The sequence below is a fragment of the Scyliorhinus torazame genome, chromosome 18 (assembly GCF_047496885.1).
Source record: "Scyliorhinus torazame isolate Kashiwa2021f chromosome 18, sScyTor2.1, whole genome shotgun sequence".
Classification (NCBI taxonomy): domain Eukaryota; kingdom Metazoa; phylum Chordata; class Chondrichthyes; order Carcharhiniformes; family Scyliorhinidae; genus Scyliorhinus; species Scyliorhinus torazame.
Genome location: NC_092724.1, coordinates 154,472,578 through 154,490,901, shown reverse-complemented (window position 1 = coordinate 154,490,901; position 18,324 = coordinate 154,472,578). Strand labels below are relative to the sequence as shown.

At 55.4% G+C, this 18,324-nt stretch overlaps 1 protein-coding gene across 1 annotated transcript in view; it reads right to left on the bottom strand.

The window, feature by feature from the left end:
- The window catches only part of gnav1 (guanine nucleotide binding protein (G protein) alpha v1), a 196,135-nt gene that overhangs the window by 127,459 nt on the left and 50,352 nt on the right, over positions 1-18,324 (bottom strand). Inside the window, 1 exon segment of the mRNA XM_072483654.1 lies at positions 3,477-3,637. Coding sequence (XP_072339755.1) covers positions 3,477-3,637 — 161 coding nt within the window.

Below are 18,324 nucleotides of genomic sequence, written 5' to 3'. Positions count from 1 at the left end.
TCCAAAGTCACATGTGTTATGGGCCAGGGTTTAGAGAACCCCAGGGAACTACAGGCCGGTGAGCCTTATTTCAGTGGTAGGGAAATTACTGGAGAGAATTCTTCGAGACAGGATCTACTCCCATTTGGAAGCAAATGGACGTATTAGTGAGAGGCAGCACGGTTTTGTGAAGGGGAGGTCGTGTCTCACTAACTTGATAAGAGTTTTTCGAGGAGGTCACAAAGATGATTGATGCAGGTAGGGCAGTGGATGTTGTCTATATGGATTTCAGTAAGGCCTTTGACAAGGTCCCTCATGGTAGACTAGTACAAAAGGTGAAGTCACACGGGATCAGGGGTGAGCTGGCAAGGTGGATACAGAACTGGCTAGGTCATAGAAGGCAGAGAGTAGCAATGGAAGGATGCTTTTCTAATTGGAGGGCTGTGACCAGTGGTGTTCCGCAGGGATCAGTGCTGGGACCTTTGCTGTTTGTAGTATATATAAATGATTTGGAGGAAATGTAACTGGTCTGATTAGTAAGTTTGCAGACGACACAAAGGTTGGTGGAATTGCGGATAGCGATGAGGACTGTCAGAGGATACAGCAGGATTTAGATTGTTTGGAGACTTAGGCGGAGAGATGGCAGATGGAGTTTAATCCGGACAAATGTGAGGTAATGCATTTTGGAAGGTCTAATGCAGGTAGGGAATATACAGTGAATGGTAGAACCCTCAAGAGTATTGAAAGTCAGAGAGATCTAGGTGTACAGGTCCACAGGTCACTGAAAGGGGCAACACAGGTGGAGAAGGTAGTCAAGAAGGCATACGGCATGCTTGCCTTCATTGGCCGGGGCATTGAGTATAAGAATTGGCAAGTCATGTTGCAGCTGTATAGAACCTTAGTTAGGCCACACTTGGGGTATAGTGTTCAATTCTGGTCGCCACACTACCAGAAGGATGTGGAGGCTTTAGAGAGGGTGCAGAAGAGATTTACCAGAATGTTGCCTGGTATGGAGGGCATTAGCTATGAGGAGCGGTTGAATAAACTTGGTTTGTTCTCACTGGAACGAAGGAGGTTGAGGGGCGACCTGATAGAGGTCTACAAAATTATGAGGGGCATAGACAGAGTGAATAGTCAAAGGCTTTTCCCCGGGGTAGAGGGGTCAATTACAAGGGGGCATAGGTTTTTTTACACAGAGGGTAGTGGGTGCCTGGAACTCACTGCCGGAGGAGGTGGTGGAAGCAGGGACGATAGTGACGTTTAAGGGGCATCTTGACAAATACATGAATAGGATGGGAATAGAGGGATACGCACCCAGGAAATGTAGAAGACTGTAGTTTAGTCGGGCAGCATGGTCGGCACGGGCTTGGAGGGCCAAAGTGCCTGTTCCTGTGCTGTACATTTCTTTGCTCTTTGTTCTTTTTGTATCATGGAGTTCACCTGACCCACAACTTTTAATAGATTGTGGTATGGGGAGCACACGGCCCACTCTACAGGTGTGGTACAGCAGAAACGGAAAAGTATTTTTTAAAGCAAAACAATGTTTATTCTATGAACTCAAGTTAACCTTTTTAAAACATACAGTGAACATCTTAACAACCATCAATTCAAATACAATCCCCAAAGGCTACATCACTAAGTAATCCTTTAAGCTTTCCTTTTAACATCTATACGACTTAAAAACAAAACCTTTATCAGAAGCACATCAGGTTAAAGTCACTACTGAAAACATTTATAATTCTGAATTCACCAAATGATCAAGAGATAGTCTTTTCATGGCAGAGAGATCAACAGTACACCTTCTCTGTCTGGCTTCAGCTCCAACACTGAAAACAAAACTAAAACACAACCTGCAGCAAACAGCCTAAAACGAAAGTAAAAAAACTGACAGACAGCCCAGCTCCACCCACTCTCTGACATCACTGCAGTAGTAAACACCCATTTCTTAAAGATACTCTCACTACAGATATTTATATACACATCCATTTATAAACACCCATTTCTTAAAGGTACTCTCACATGACACATGTCACACTTACCACATGTCGATATCTTAAATTACTTGTTACTTGATGAAAGAAATCTCTCAATTTGCATTGGAGTAAGGCAAGGCTATTTGTGTGCACTATCTCCTTAGCGAGCCTGTTCCATAGATTAACCATAGAATCACTACAGTGCAGAAGGAGGCCATTCGACCCATTGAGTCTGCACTGACTCTCAAAGAGCACCCTACCTAGGTCCACCGCCTTGCCCTATCCCTGTGACCCCACCTAAGCTGCACACCTTCAGACTGTGGGAGGGAACCGGAGCACCCGGAGGAAGCCCACACAGACACGGGGAGAACATGCAGACTCCGCACAGGGACGCAAGGTCGGTAATTAACCGGGGTTCCCGCCGCTTTGTGGCAACAGTGCTAACCACTGTGCCGGCCACTTCCTCCTGAATATTATTTAATAGATTGGTTTCAGAAAAAAAGTTGTGCCCTCTGCTTATACGGTTCTGGACAAGCTGAAATATCCGATTATGATCTGCATTATCTAGGCCCTCCAGAATCCTAAAATCAGTTGTCTTATCATTCCTAATTCCAGTTGCTGTTTCGTGTATATTCACACACACACACTCTCTCTCTCTTTAGGAAATGGCGGATGAAGTGGTGGAAGAATTCCCGAGCAATTCAGCCCGTTGAATCAAGTTGTGAACGCTCCTTCAGGGGCCAAGTCCAGGTGTGGGACTGGAGCCTGGAGCTTCTGGCCTCGAGGTAAGTGGTGCTACCCAGCACTTCACAAGAGGGCATCTACAATTTTTTTCAATTAAGGGGCAATTTAGCGCGGCCAATCCACCTACACTGCACATCTTTGGGTTGGGGGGGGGGGTGAAACCCACGCAGACACGGGGAGAATGTGCAAACTCCACACGGACAGTGACCCAGGGCCGGGATTTGAACCTGGGTCCTCAGCGCCGCAGTCCCAGTGATAACCACTGCGCCACATGCCACCCCCAAGATGCGGTACTCTTGCATACCTGTCCTGATATGTACAAGATGCAAAACTTCAACGTCTCTTTTTTTTTCAGCAATACTCACTCCTCATAATCTAATCCCTTCCCATCCCCTCAATCATTTCCTTCTGTACCTTTTCAATAGCTGCAATACTGTGCTGACTAGGACTGTGGACAGTATTGTAGCGTGGCAGCATATTGCTTTATAAAGTGCCATAGTTACCTCACTATCGCGGGTCAACGTTGACCTTTTAGTGCATCCCCATATTCAACTTGCTTTAGTTGCTGCTGCAGGGTATTGTACTCGGTTTCCATCATTCAACACACTTAAGGGGGAGCTAGATGAGTATATGAGGGAGAAAGGGATACACAGAGATGCTGATAGGGTGAGACAAATTAGGAAGAGGCTCATGAGGAGAACACATACCAAATGGCCTGTGATGGTACCGCACATTCCACACAATACACTCCGAACATCCCGCGGCAAACCGCAAACTTACTAATGTGCAGAGTCGTTCAACTCAAACTCGTAGCCACGCGATGCTGCCAGTTTCACCCCCTGGTCCGCCCAAAGGCAGCGGAGGGCATGGGCCATGAACGGAAAGAGAGCGTAATCCTCGTCAAAACATCGGCCGCAGGACAGGACCGTCTGGGCGTGGATCTGAAATACATCAGAGTCGGAACCGTGATTCAGAGTTAGCACATTGGAATAGGGAGAGGGAGGGAGGCTGTGGTTGGAGAGGGAGGGAGAAAGGTTACCAAGGAGAAGGCAAAATGGGAGGAGGGGACCTCCAGGAGAGATTAGAGAGTCTGTCAGATTGCTGACTGTGAATACCAGTACAATAGATTGTGTTAAAATCCATTGAAGATGCATTTTGATAGTTTATTCGCCACATCCAACAGGTAATTGGTAGTCGAAACCACTCACACCGACAACGTGCATCATTGTCTGCATTGAATCAAAGTGTTCCCCGAATGGAAGGGAACATTCCTGCCTGGTGAATGTTCCCTTCCAGTCGGGGAACACTTCAGTCAAGGGCATTCAGCCTCTGATCTTCGGGTAAGCGTTCTCCAAGGCGGCCTTCAGGACCCGTGACAACGCAGAATCGGCGAGCAGAAACTTATAGCCAAGTTCCGCACACATGAGTACGGCCTCAACCGGGACCTGGGATTCATGTTGCATTACATTCACCGCCCCCCCCCCCACCATCTGGCCTGGGCTTGCGAACTCCTACCAACTGTCCTGGCTTGAGACAATTCACACCTCTTTAACCTGTGATTATCCCTCTCTCCAGTTGCCCCGTCTGGACCTGTAAAGACTTAATTACCTGTAAAGACTCACATACAAAGTATCGTCTTGCATCATTGACTTTGACTATATAGGTGTTTGTGGAACCCACCTCTTCACTCACCTGAAGGAGCTGCGCTCCGAAAGCTAGTGATTCCAAATAGACGTGTTGGAATTGAACCTGGGGTTGCAAGACTTATTACTGGGCCCAATTATAAAGGGATTAAATAAAGCACTACAGAATTCAAATCCTGGGGCACGCTCCACTTTCCATCCAACCATTTGTCAAACAAATGTATGTAAAAGGTTAAAGATCATATGAGTTTTGATGTCACGTGCCCACTAATGGTTTCTATGACCCATTTTATACAAAAGAAATGTACTCAATACAATTAGTCACACCTGGATTCCCAATGGGCCACACCTGGATTCCCAATGAGGCACACCTGATTCCCAATGAGGCACACCTGGATTCCCAATGAGGCACACCTGGATTCCCAATGGGCCACACCTGGATTCCCAATGAGCCACACCTGATTCCCAATGAGGCACACCTGGATTCCCAATGAGGCACACCTGGATTCCCAATGGGCCACACCTGGATTCCCAATGAGCCACACCTGGATTCCCAATGAGGCACACCTGATTCCCAATGAGGCACACCTGATTCCCAATGAGGCACACCTGGATTCCCAATGAGGCACACCTGGATTCCCAATGAGGCACACCTGGATTTCCAATGGGCCACACCTGGATTCCCAATGAGCCACACCTGATTTCCCAATGAGGCACACCTGATTTCCCAATGAGGCACACCTGGATTCCCAATGAGGCACACCTGGATTCCCAATGAGGCACACCTGGATTCCCAATGAGGCACACCTGATTCCCAATGAAAACAACATCATTCTGAAGGGGTTTGACAGGGTGGACGCTGAGAGATTCTTTCTCCTGGTTGAAGAGTCTAAAACACAGGGGTCGCAATCTCAGGATTAGCGGGCCGGTCATTGAGGACTCGGGGTGTGAATCTTTGGACTCTCCACCCCAGAGGGTTGTCGATGCTCCAGCGTTGAATACGTTGAAGGGTGGGACAGACAGAGTTTTAGTCTCTCAAGAGAATTAAGGGATATGGGGAGTGGGCGAGAAAATGGAGTTGAAACTCAACTTCAGGGTGGCACAGTGGTTAGCACTGTTGTCTCACAGCTCCTGGGACCCGGGTTCGATTCCAGCCTTGGGTGATTGTCTGCGTGGAGTCTGCACGTTCTCGCCGTGTCTGCGTGGGTTTCCTCGGGGGCTCCGGTTTCCTCCCACAGTCCAAAGATGTGCAGGTTAGGTGGATTGGCCATGCGAATTGCCCCTTAGTGTCCACAAAAACGGATAGGTGGGTTTACTGGGTTATAGGGATAGGGTGGAGGCGTGGACTTAAGTAGGGTGCTCTTTCAGGGCAGGTGCAGACTCGATGGGCCGAATGGCCTGCTTCTGCACTGTAAATTCTATGATCAGTCATGACCGTATTGAATGGTGCAGCACACTCGATGGACGAGGTGGGTTACCCCTGGATCCAATTATTTCTGGAGTTCAAATTTTTTAAAGTATTGATGGAAAGTTTATAATTTACTGGGAAATGACAAGGGGGCAGAGGGAGTAAGCGAGCAGGTTGACACTGAGGGAGCGCCGCGCTGTCGGAGAGACAGTGCTGAGGGAGCACCGCAGTGTTGGAGGGTTCGTGCTGAGGGAGCATCACACTGTCAGAGGGTCAGTGCTGAGGGAGCACCGTACTGTCGGAGGGACAGTGCTGAGGGAGCACCGGACTGTCGGAGGGACAGTGCTGAGGGAGCACCGCACTGTCAGAGGGACAGTGCTGAGGGAGCACCGCACTGTCGGAGGGACAGTGCTGAGGGAGCACCGCACTGTCGGAGAGACAGTGCTGAGCGAGCACCGCACTGTCGGAGAGACGGTGCTGAGGGAGCACCGCACTGTTGGAGGGACAGTGCTGAGGGAGCACCACACTGTCGGAGGGACAGTGCTGAGAGAGCACCGCACTGTCGGAGGGACAGCGCTGAGGGAGCACCGCACTGTCGGAGGGTCCGTGCTGAGGGAGCACCGCACTGTAGGAGGGACAGTGCTGAGGGAGCACCGCACTGTCAGAGGGTCAGCGCTGAGGGAGCACCGCACTGTCGGAGAGACAGTGCTGAGGGAGCTCCGCACTGTCGGAGAGACAGTGCTGAGGGAGCACCACACTGTTGGAGGGTCCGTGCTGAGGGAGCACCACACTGTCGGAGAGACAGTGCTGAGGGAGCACCGCACTGTCGGAGAGACAGTGCTGAGGGAGCACCGCACTGTCGGAGGGACAGTGCTGAGGGAGCACCGCACTGTAGGAGGGACAGTACTAAGGGAGCACCGGACTGTCGGAGGGTCAGTGCCGAGGGAGCACCGCACTGTCGGAGGGTCAGTGCCGAGGGAGCACCGGACTGTCGGAGGGTCAGTGCCGAGGGAGCACCGCACTGTCGGAGGGTCAGTGCCGAGGGAGCACCGCACTGTCGGAGAGACAGTGCTGAGGGAGCACCGCACTGTCGGAGGGTCAGTGCTGAGGGAGGACCGCACTGTCGGAGAGACAGTGCTGAGGGAGAACTGTACTGTCGGAGGGTCAGTGCTGAGGGAGCACCGCACTGTCGGAGGGTCAGTGCTGAGGGAGCACCACGCTGTCGGAGGGTCAGTGCTGAGAGAGCACCGCACTGTCGGAGAGACAGTGCTGAGGGAGCACCGCACTGTCGGAGAGACAGTGCTGAGGGAGCACCGCACTGTCGGAGGGTCAGTGCCGAGGGAGCACCGCACTGTCGGAGGGTCAGTGCTGAGGGAGCACCGCACTGTCTGAGGGTCAGTACTGAGGGAGTGCCGCACTGTCGGAGACAGTGCTGAGGGAGCACCGCACTGTTGGAAAGACAGTGCTGAGGGAGCACCGCACTGTCGGAGGGTCAGTGCTGAGTGAGAACTGTACTGTCGGAGGGTCAGTGCTGAGGGTGCACCGCACTGTCGGAGGGTCAGTGCTGAGGGAGCACCACGCTGTCGGAGGGTCAGTGCTGAGAGAGCACCGCACTGTCGGAGGGTCAGTGCTGAGGGAGCACCGCACTGTCGGAGAGACAGTGCTGAGGGAGCACCGCACTGTCGGAGAGACAGTGCTGAGGGAGCACCGCACTGTCGGAGGGTCAGTGCCGAGGGAGCACCGCACTGTCGGAGGGTCAGTGCTGAGGGAGCACCGCACTGTCGGAGGGTCAGTGCTGAAGGAGCACCGCACTGTCAGAGGGACAGTGCTGAGGGAGCACCGCACTGTTGGAGGGTCAGTGCTGAGGGAGCACCGCACTGTCGGAGGGACAGTGCTGAGGGAGCACCGCACCGTCGGAGGGTCAGTGCTGAGTGAGAACTGTACTGTCGGAGGGTCAGTGCTGAGGGAGCACCGCACTGTCTGAGGGTCAGTGCTGAGGGAGTGCCGCACTGTCGGAGACAGTGCTGAGGGAGCACCGCACTGTCGGAGGGACAGTGCTGAGGGAGCACCGCACTGTAGGAGGGACAGTGCTAAGGGAGCACCACACTTTTGGAGGGACAGTGCTGAGGGAGCACCGCACTGTTGGAGGGTGAGTGCTGAGTGGAGCACCGCACTGTCGGAGGGTCCGTGCTGAGGGAGCACTGCACTGTCGGAGAGACAGTGCTGAGGGAGCACCGCACTGTCTGAGGGAATGTGCTGAGGGAGCACCGCACTGTCGGAGAGGCAGTGCTGAGGGAGGACCGCACTGTCGGACGGACAGTGCTGAGAGAGCACCGCACTGTCGGAGGGATAGTGCTGAGGGAGCACCGCACTGTCGGAGGGTCCGTGCTGAGGGAGCACCGCACTGTAGGAGGGACAGTGCTGAGGGAGCACCGCACTGTCAGAGGGTCAGCGCTGAGGGAGCACCGCACTGTCGGAGAGACAGTGCTGAGGGAGCTCCACACTGTCGGAGGGACAGTGCTGAGGGAGCACCGCACTGTTGGAGGGTCCGTGCTGAGGGAGCACCACACTTTTGGAGGGACAGTGCTGAGGGAGCACCGCACTGTCGGAGGGTCAGTGCTGAGTGGAGCACCGCACTGTCGGAGGGAATGTGCTGAGGGAGCACCGCATTGTCGGAGAGAAAGTGCTGAGGGAGCACCGCACTGTCGGAGGGTCCGTGCTGAGGGAGCACTGCACTGTCGGAGAGACAGTGCTGAGGGAGCACCGCACTGTCTGAGGGAATGTGCTGAGGGAGCACCGCACTGTCGGAGAGGCAGTGCTGAGGGAGCACCGCACTGTCGGAGGGACAGTGCTGAGGGAGCACCGCACTGTCGGAGAGACGGTGCTGAGGGAGCACCGCACTGTCGGAGAGACAGTGCCGAGGGAGCACCGCACTGTCGGAGAGACGGTGCTGGAGGAGCACCGCACTGTTGGAGGGACAGTGCTGAGGGAGCACCACACTGTCGGAGGGACAGTGCTGAGAGAGCACCGCACTGTCGGAGGGACAGTGCTGAGGGAGCACCGCACTGTCGGAGGGTCCGTGCTGAGGGAGCACCGCACTGTAGGAGGGACAGTGCTGAGGGAGCACCGCACTGTCAGAGGGTCAGCGCTGAGGGAGCACCGCACTGTCGGAGAGACAGTGCTGAGGGAGCTGCGCACTGTTGGAGGGTCCGTGCTGAGGGAGCACCACACTGTCGGAGAGACAGTGCTGAGGTAGCACCGCACTGTCGGAGAGACAGTGCTGAGGGAGCACCGCACTGTTGGAGGACAGTGCTGAGGGAGCACCGCACTGTTGGAGGGTCCGTGCTGAGGGAGCACCACACTGTCGGAGAGACAGTGCTGAGGTAGCACCGCACTGTCGGAGAGACGGTGCTGAGGGAGCACCGCACTGTTGGAGGACAGTGCTGAGGGAGCACCGCACTGTTGGAGAGACAGTGCTGAGGGAGCACCGCACTGTCGGAGAGACAGTGCTGAGGGAGCACCACATCTTCGGAGGGTCAGTGCTGAGGGAGCACTGCACTGTCGGAGAGACAGTACCGAGGGAGCACCGCACTGTCGGAGGGTCAGTGCCGAGGGAGCACCGCACTGTCGGAGGGTCAGTGCCGAGGGAGCACCGCACTGTCGGAGGGTCAGTGCCGAGGGAGCACCGCACTGTCGGAGGGTCAGTGCCGAGGGAGCACCGCACTGTCGGAGGGTCAGTGCCGAGGGAGCACCGCACTGTCGGAGGGTCAGTGCCGAGGGAGCACCGCACTGTCGGAGAGACGGTGCTGAGGGAGCACCGCACTGTCGGAGAGACAGTGCCGAGGGAGCACCGCACTGTCGGAGAGACGGTGCTGAGGGAGCACCGCACTGTTGGAGGGACAGTGCTGAGGGAGCACCACACTGTCGGAGGGACAGTGCTGAGAGAGCACCGCACTATAGGAGGGACAGTGCTGAGGGAGCACCGCACTGTCAGAGGGTCAGCGCTGAGGGAGCACCGCACTGTCGGAGAGACAGTGCTGAGGGAGCTCCGCACTGTCGGAGGGACAGTGCTGAGTGAGCACCGCACTGTCGGAGGGAAAGTGCTGAGGGACCACCTCACTGTCGGAGGGACAGTGCTGAGGGAGCACCGCACTGTAGGAGGGACAGTGCTAAGGGAGCACCACACGTTTGGAGGGACAGTGCTAAGGGAGCACCACACTTTTGGAGGGACAGTGCTGAGGGAGCACCGCACTATCGGAGGGTCAGTGCTGAGTGGAGCACCACACTTTCGGAGGGACAGTGCTGAGGGAGCACCGCACTGTCGGAGGGAATGTGCTGAGGGAGCACCGCACTGTCGGAGAGACAGTGCTGAGGGAGCACCGCACTGTCGGTGAGACAGTGCTGAGGGAGCACCGCACTGTCGGAGGGTCAGTGCTGAGGGAGCACCGCACTGTCGGAGAGTCAGTGCCGAGGGAGCACCGCACTGTCGGAGGGACAGTGCAGAAGGAGACCCGCACTGTCAGAGAGACAGTGCTGAGGGAGCACCGCACTGTCGGAGGGTCAGTGCTGAGGGAGCACCGCACTGTCGGCGAGACAGTGCTGAGGGAGCACCGCGCTGTCAGAGGGACAGTGCTGAGGGAGCACCGCAGTGTTGGAGGGTTCGTGCTGAGGGAGCATCACACTGTCGGAGAGACAGTGCTGAGGGAGCACCGCACTGTCGGAGAGACAGTGCTGAGGGAGCACCGCACTGTCGGAGGGTCAGTGCTGAGTGAGAACCGTACTGTCGGAGAGACAGTGCTGAGGTAGCACCGCACTGTTGGAGAGACGGTGCTGAGGGAGCACCGCACTGTTGGAGGACAGTGCTGAGGGAGCACCGCACTGTTGGAGAGACAGTGCTGAGGGAGCACCGCACTGTCGGAGAGACAGTGCTGAGGGAGCACCACATCTTCGGAGGGTCAGTGCTGAGGGAGCACTGCACTGTCGGAGAGACAGTGCCGAGGGAGCACCGCACTGTCGGAGGGTCAGTGCCGAGGGAGCACCGCACTGTCGGAGGGTCAGTGCCGAGGGAGCACCGCACTGTCGGAGGGTCAGTGCCGAGGGAGTGCCGCACTGTCGGAGACAGTGCTGAGGGAGCACCGCACTGTCGGAGAGACAGTGCTGAGGGAGCACCGCACCGTCGGAGGGTCAGTGCTGAGTGAGAACTGTACTGTCGGAGGGTCAGTGCTGAGGGAGCACCGCACTGTCTGAGGGACAGTGCTGAGGGAGCACGGCACTGTCGGAGAGACAGTGCTGAGGGAGCACTGCACTGTCGGAGGGTCAATGCTGAGTGAGAACTGTACTGTCGGAGGGTCAGTGCTGAGGGAGCACCGCACTGTCGGAGGGAATGTGCTGAGGGAGCACCGCACTGTCGGAGGGACAGTGCTGAGGGAGCACCGCACTGTCTGAGGGTCAGTACTGAGGGAGTGCCGCACTGTCGGAGAGACAGTGCTGAGGGAGCACCGCACTGTCGGAGAGACAGTGCCGAGGGAGCACCGGACTGTCGGAGGGTCAGTGCTGAGGGAGCACCGCACTGTCGGAGGGTCAGTGCTGAGGGAGCACCGCACTGTCGGAGGGACAGTGCTGAGGGAGCACCGCACTGTCGGAGGGTCAGTGCCGAGGGAGCACCGCATTGTCGGAGGGTCAGTGCTGAGGGAGCACCGCACTGTCGGAGGGTCAGTACTCAGGGAGTGCCGCACTGTCGGAGAGACAGTGCCAAGGGAGCACCGTACTGTCGGAGGGTCAGTGCCGAGGGAGCACCCCATTGTCGGAGGGTCAGTGCTGAGGGAGCACCGCACTGTCGGAGGGTCAGTGCTGAGGGAGCACCGCACTGTCGGAGGGTAAGTACTGAGGGAGCACCGCACTGTCGGAGGGTCAGTGCTGAGGGAGCACCGCACTGTCGGAGGGTCAGTGCTGAGGGAGCACTGCACTGTCGGAGGGTCAGTGCTGAGGGAGCACTGCACTGTCGGAGGGTCAGTGCTGAGGGAGCACCGCACTGTCGGAGGGTCAGTGCTGAGGGAGCACCGCACTGTCGGAGGGTCAGTGCTGAGGGAGCACCGCACTGTCGGAGGGTCAGTGCTGAGGGAGCACCGCACTGTCAGAGGGAAAGACACACAATTGAAAAGGGTGATGTAGAGAAAGGGAAATGGCCTTTGATACTCATCAACTGTCTCATTGTCGGAGACAGTGCTGAGGGAGCACTGCACTGTCGGAGAGACAGTGCTGAGGGAGCACCGCACTGTCGGAGGGTCAGTGCTGAGTGAGAACTCTACTGTCGGAGGGTCAGTGCTGAGGGAGCACCGCACTGTCGGAGGGTCAGTGCTGAGGGAGCACCACGCTGTCGGAGGGTCAGTGCTGAGAGAGCACCGCACTGTCGGAGGGTGAGTGCTGAGGGAGCACCGCACTGTCGGAGGGTCAGTGCTGAGGGAGCACCGCACTGTCGGAGAGACAGTGCTGAGGGAGCACCACACTGTCGGAGGGTCAGTGCTGAGGGAGCACCACGCTGTCGGAGGGTCAGTGCTGAGGGAGCACCACACTGTCGGAGGGTCAGTGCTGAGGGAGCACCACACTGTCGGAGGGTCAGTGCTGAGGGAGCACCGCACTGTCGGAGAGACAGTGCTGAGGGAGCACCACACTGTCGGAGGGTCAGTGCTGAGGGAGCACCGCACTGTCGGAGAGACAGTGCTGAGGGAGCACCACACTGTCGGAGGGTCAGTGCTGAGGGAGCACCGCACTGTCGGAGGGTCAGTGCTGAGGGAGCACCGCACTGTCGGAGGGTCAGTGCTGAGGGAGCACCACGCTGTCAGAGGGTCAGTGCTGAGGGAGCACCATGCTGTCGGATGGTCAGTGCTGAGAGAGCACCGCACTGTCGGAGGGACAGTGCTGAGGGAGCACCGCACTGTTGGAGAGACAGTGCTGAGGGAGCACCGCACTGTCGGAGGGACAGTGCTGAGGGAGCACCGCACTGTCGGAGGGACAGTGCTGAGGGAGCACCGCACTGTCGGAGGGTCAGTGCTGAGGGAGCACCGCACTGTCGGAGGGTCAGTGCTGAGGGAGCACCGCACTGTCGGAGGGACAGTGCTGAGGGAGCACCGCACTGTTGGAGGGTCAGTGCTGAGGGAGCACCGCACTGTCGGAGGGACAGTGCTGAGGGAGCACCGCACTGTCGGAGGGACAGTGCTGAGGGAGCACCGCACTGTCGGAGGGTCCGTGCTGAGGGAGCACCGCACTGTCAGAGGGAAAGACACACAATTGAAAAGGGTGATGTAGAGAAAGGGAAATGGCCTTTGATACTCATCAACTGTCTCATTTCACCTGAACGGTCGCAGTCGGCGTCAGTGCTGATTGTGTCGCGCTTTCACAGCTGTCAGTGATTGTTCATGGAAGTCAATTTTCCGAGTGAGATGAAGGAGTTGGCGCTGTCACCGGTCTCTGCTGTGTCTACCTCATTGTTGCTCCTGATTGCGATGCTTTAGAAAGGATTACTTGGTGAGATCTTTCGGGTGCCTGCTGTATATTAAACCAAACAAACAGCAATTATCGCTAACGGGGAAATGTCGGCTTTACTGGGCCACTCAGATTATTGATCTGCTGGGACAGGAAGGGGGTGAAGGGGGGCAGCAAGTGCCTCTGTTACAGTGACAGGAACAGCTCCTTAACCCACCGTCCGAGATAACCGGGACACTAATGCTGCAGAACATCATCAATGCACCTTCCTCCTAATCTAGAGGGCAGCTCAGTGTCTCCCACTGACCAGAAACCAGTTCCAACGCAGTCCACCACAAGCCAATATTCAAATAATAGACATCCGAGAGCGACAGACACTCCTGTGCACAGCAGGATTGAATAAATGGCAAGTTTATTAATGATGATATTGGTTGAGCAAACATCGTCGGTCAGGACACTGTGTTCATCGCTGACACGAGCGAGGGGCTCCTGGACAGACCTTGGTTTCTTATATAAACTATGGACACACTGATAGTGCCAACCCTCCCTCAGTACTGACCCTCCGACAGTGTGGCGTCCCTCAGCACTGTCCCTCTGACAGTGAGTGCTCCCTCAGAACTGACCCTCCGACAGTGCGGTGCTCCCTCAGCACCGTCCCTCCGACAATGCGGTGCTCCCTCAGCACTGACCCTCCGACAGTACGGTGCTCCCTCAGCACTGTCCCTCCGACAGTGCGGTGCTCCCTCAGCACCGTCCCTCCGACAATGCGGTGCTCCCTCAGCACTGACCCTCCGACAGTACGGTGCTCCCTCAGCACTGTCCCTCCGACAGTGCGGTGCTCCCTCAGCACCGTCTCTCCGACAGTGCGGCGCTCCCTCAGCACTGACCCTCCGACAGTGCAGCACCCTCTCAGCACTGACCCTCTGACAGTGCAGCACTCCCTCAGTACTGACCCTCTGACAGTGCAGCACTCCCTCAGTACTGACCCGACAGTGCGGTGCTCCCTCACCACTCTCCCTCCGACAACACAGCAGTCCCTCAGTACTGACCCTCCGACAGTGTGGCACTCCCTCGGTACTGACCCTCTGACAGTGGGGTGCTCCCTCAGCACTTTCCCTCAGACAGTGCGGTGCTCCCTCAGCACGGACCCTCCGACAGTGCGGTGCTCCCTCAGCACTTTCCCTCCGACAGTGCAGTGCTCCTTCAGCACTGACCTTCCGACAGCACGGCGCTCCCTCAGCACTGTCCCTCTGACAGTGCTGCGCTCCCACAGCACTCTCCCTCCGACAGTACGGCGCTCCCTCAGCACTGTCCCACCGACAGTGCTGCGCTCCCTCAGCACTCTCCCTCCGACAGTACGGCGCTCCCTCAGCACTGTCCCTCCGACAGCACGGCACTCCCTCAGCACTGTCCCTCCGACAGCACGGCACTCCCTCAGCACTGTCCCTCCGACAGCACGGCACTCCTTCAGCACTGTCCCTCCGACAGCACGGCACTCCCTCAGCACTGTCCCTCCGACAGCACGGCACTCCCTCAGCACTGTCCCTCCGACAGTGCGGTACTCCCTCAGCACTGTCCCTCCGACAGTGCGGTGCTCCCTCAGCACTGTCCCTCCGACAGCACGGCACTCCTTCAGCACTGTCCCTCCGACAGCACGGCACTCCCTCAGCACTGTCCCTCCGACAGCACGGCACTCCCTCAGCACTGTCCCTCCGACAGTGCGGTGCTCCCTCAGCACTGTCCCTCCGACAGCACGGCACTCCCTCAGCACTGTCCCTCCGACAGTGCGGTGCTCCCTCAGCACTGTCCCTCCGACAGTGCGGTGCTCCCTCAGCACTGTCCCTCCGACAGTGCGGTGCTCCCTCAGCACTGTCCCTCCGACAGTGCGGTGCTCCCTCAGCACTGTCCCTCCGACAGTGCGGTGCTCCCTCAGCACTGTCCCTCCGACAGTGCGGTGCTCCCTCAGCACTGTCCCTCCGACAGCACGGCACTCCCTCAGCACTGTCCCCCCGACAGTGCGGTGCTCCCTCAGCCCTGACCCTTGGATGGTGTCCCCGTCACTGTGGGTGGAGTTTGGGGCAAGGGGGCTACAAGTCTCTATTAAGATAACAGGCTCGATGCTAGTTACATGGTCATTTGACGAACTTTGAGGTTACATCCAGCATAACACGACATGAGATTCAACAACCTCAAACAGGATTATAAATTTAGGCGGGATGATGGAAAGATTAGATATTAGCAATCACTTGGGTTCTTGTCACGGGGAGGATATTTTATTCAACTCCAACATTTTGCTAATGCAGGTCTCCCTCAGTTGATCAGCACCAACACCCTCACCGCAGCCAAGGCGAGGTCCATCAGCAAGGAACTAAACCTCTAGGAATAAAGATAAACCGAGCGACATGTCCCACTAACATGTCCCGTTCTCTGCAGTCTGTCCCTCACTCCCAGTCGGGAATAACGTCAGTGAGCAGGGTGCAAGTGCCCTCTGGTGGAGGCCGGCAACATGTTCACCTGCCACCTCACACCTGGTGGCTGAAATCACACATTGGGTCCGATTGAACCACCGCACCGGGTAAACAGCGGGCAAGGCCATAATCGAGACTCGTGCCCTTGCTATCCAACTGGCACAGTCCCAATGGAGAGTTCCAATCATGCCCAAATATGGCAAGCATATCACAGAACAGAACAGTACAGCACAGTCCAGGCCCTTCGGCCCACAATGTTGTGTCAACCATTTATCCTAATCTAAGATCAACCTAACCTACACCCCTTCAATTTACTGCTGTCCATGTGCCTGTCCAAGAGTTGCTTAAATGTCCCTAATGACTCTGACTCCACCACCTCCGCTGCCAGTGCATTCCACACACCCACCACTCTCTGTGTAAAGAACCTACCTCTGACATCTCCCCAATACCTTCCTCCAATCACCGTAAAATGATATCCCCTCGTGACAGCCATTTCCACCCTGGGGAAAAGTCTCTGGCTATCCACCCTATCCATGCCTCTCATCACCTTGTACACCTCGATCAAGTCACCTCTCTGCCTTCTTCGCTCCAGTGAGAAAAACCCCAAGATCCCTCTGTTCCTCCACACTTCCAAGAATCCTGCCTTTAACCCTGTATTCAGCATTCAAATTCCACCTTCCAAAATTAATCACTTCACATTTATCAAGGTTGAACTCCATCTGCCACTTCTCAGCCCAGCTCTGCATCCTGTCAATGTCCTGTTGTAACCTGCAACAACCCTCGACACTATCTACAACTCCCCCCAACCTTCGTGTCATCGGCAAACTTACTAACCCACCCTTCCACTCCCTCATCCAAGTCATTTATAAAAACCACAAAGAGCAGAGGTCCCAGAACAGATCCCTGCGGGGCACCACTGGTCACCGACCTCCAGACGGAATACTTTCCATCCACTACCACTCGCTGTCTTCTTTCGGCCAGCCAATTCTGTATCCAGACAGCCAAATTTCCCTGTATCCCATGCCCCCTAACTTTCTGAATGAGCCTACCATGGGGAACCTTCTCAAATACCTTACTGAAATCCATATGCACCACATCCATTGCCTGACCTTCATCAATGTGTCTCATCACATCCTCAAAGAATTCAACGAGACTTGTGAGGCGTGACCTGCCCCTCACAAAGCCATGCTGACTGTCTTTAATCAAACTAGAAAAAAGATGGAAAATTATAGGCCAATTAGCCTAACCTCGGTTGTTGGCAAGATTCTAGAATCCATCGTTAAGGATGAGATTTCTAAATTCTTGGAAGTGCAGGGTCGGATTAGGACAAGTCAGCATGGATTTAGTAAGGGGAGGTCGTGCCTGACAAACCTGTTAGAGTTCTTTGAAGAGATAACAAATAGGTTAGACCAAGGAGAGCCAATGGATGTTATCTATTTTTGACTTCCAAAAGGCCTTTGATAAGGTGCCTCACGGGAGACTGCTGAGTAAAATAAGGGCCCATGGTATTCGAGGCAAGGTACTAACATGGATTGACGATTGGCTGTCAGGCAGAAGGCTGAGAGTTGGGATAAAAGGTTCTTTTCCAGAATGGCAACCGGAGACGAGTGGTGTCCCGCAGGGTTCAGTGTTGGGGCCACAGCTGTTCTCTTTATATATTAACGATCTAGATGACGGGACTGGGGGCATTCTGGCTAAGTTTGCCGATGATACAAAGATAGGTGGAGGGGCAGGTAGTATGGAGGAGGTGGGGAGGCTGTAGAAAGATTTAGACAGTTTAGGAGAGTGGTCCAAGAAATGGCTGATGAAATTCAATGTGGGCAAGTGCGAGGTCTTGCACTTTGGAAAAAGAATAGAGGCATGGACTATTTTCTAAACGGTGACAAAATTCATAATGCTGAAGTGCAAAGGGACTTGGGAGTCCTGGTCCAGGATTCTCTAAAGGTAAACTTGCAGATTGAGTCCGTAATTAAGAAAGCAAATGCAATGTTGTCATTTATCTCAAGAGGCTTGGAATATAAAAGCAGGGATGTACTTCTGAAGCTTTATAAAGCATTAGTTAGGCCCCATTTAGAATACTGTGAGCAATTTTGGGCCCCACACCTCAGGAAGGACATATTGGCACTGGAGCGGGTCCAGCAGAGATTCACACGGATGATCCCAGGAATGGTAGGCCTAACATACGATGAACGTCTGAGGATCCTGGGATTATATTCATTGGAGTTTAGGAGGTTGAGGGGAGATCTAATAGAAACTTACAAGATAATGAATGGCTTAGATAGGGTGGATGTAGGGAAGTTGTTTCCATTAGCAGGGGAGACTAGGACCCGGGGGCACAGCCTTAGAATAAAAGGGAGTCACTTTAGAACAGAGATGAGGAGACATTTCTTCAGCCAGAGAGTGGTGGGTCTGTGGAATTCATTGCCACAGAGGGCGGTGGAGGCCGGGACGTTGAGTGTCTTTAAGACAGAAGTTGATAAATTCTTGATTTCTCAAGGAATTAAGGGCTATGGAGAGAGAGCGGGTAAATGGAGTTGAAATCAGCCATGATTGAATGGTGGAGTGGACTCGATGGGCCGAATGGCCTGACTTCCGCTCCTATGTCTTATGGTCTATGTTTCTCTAAA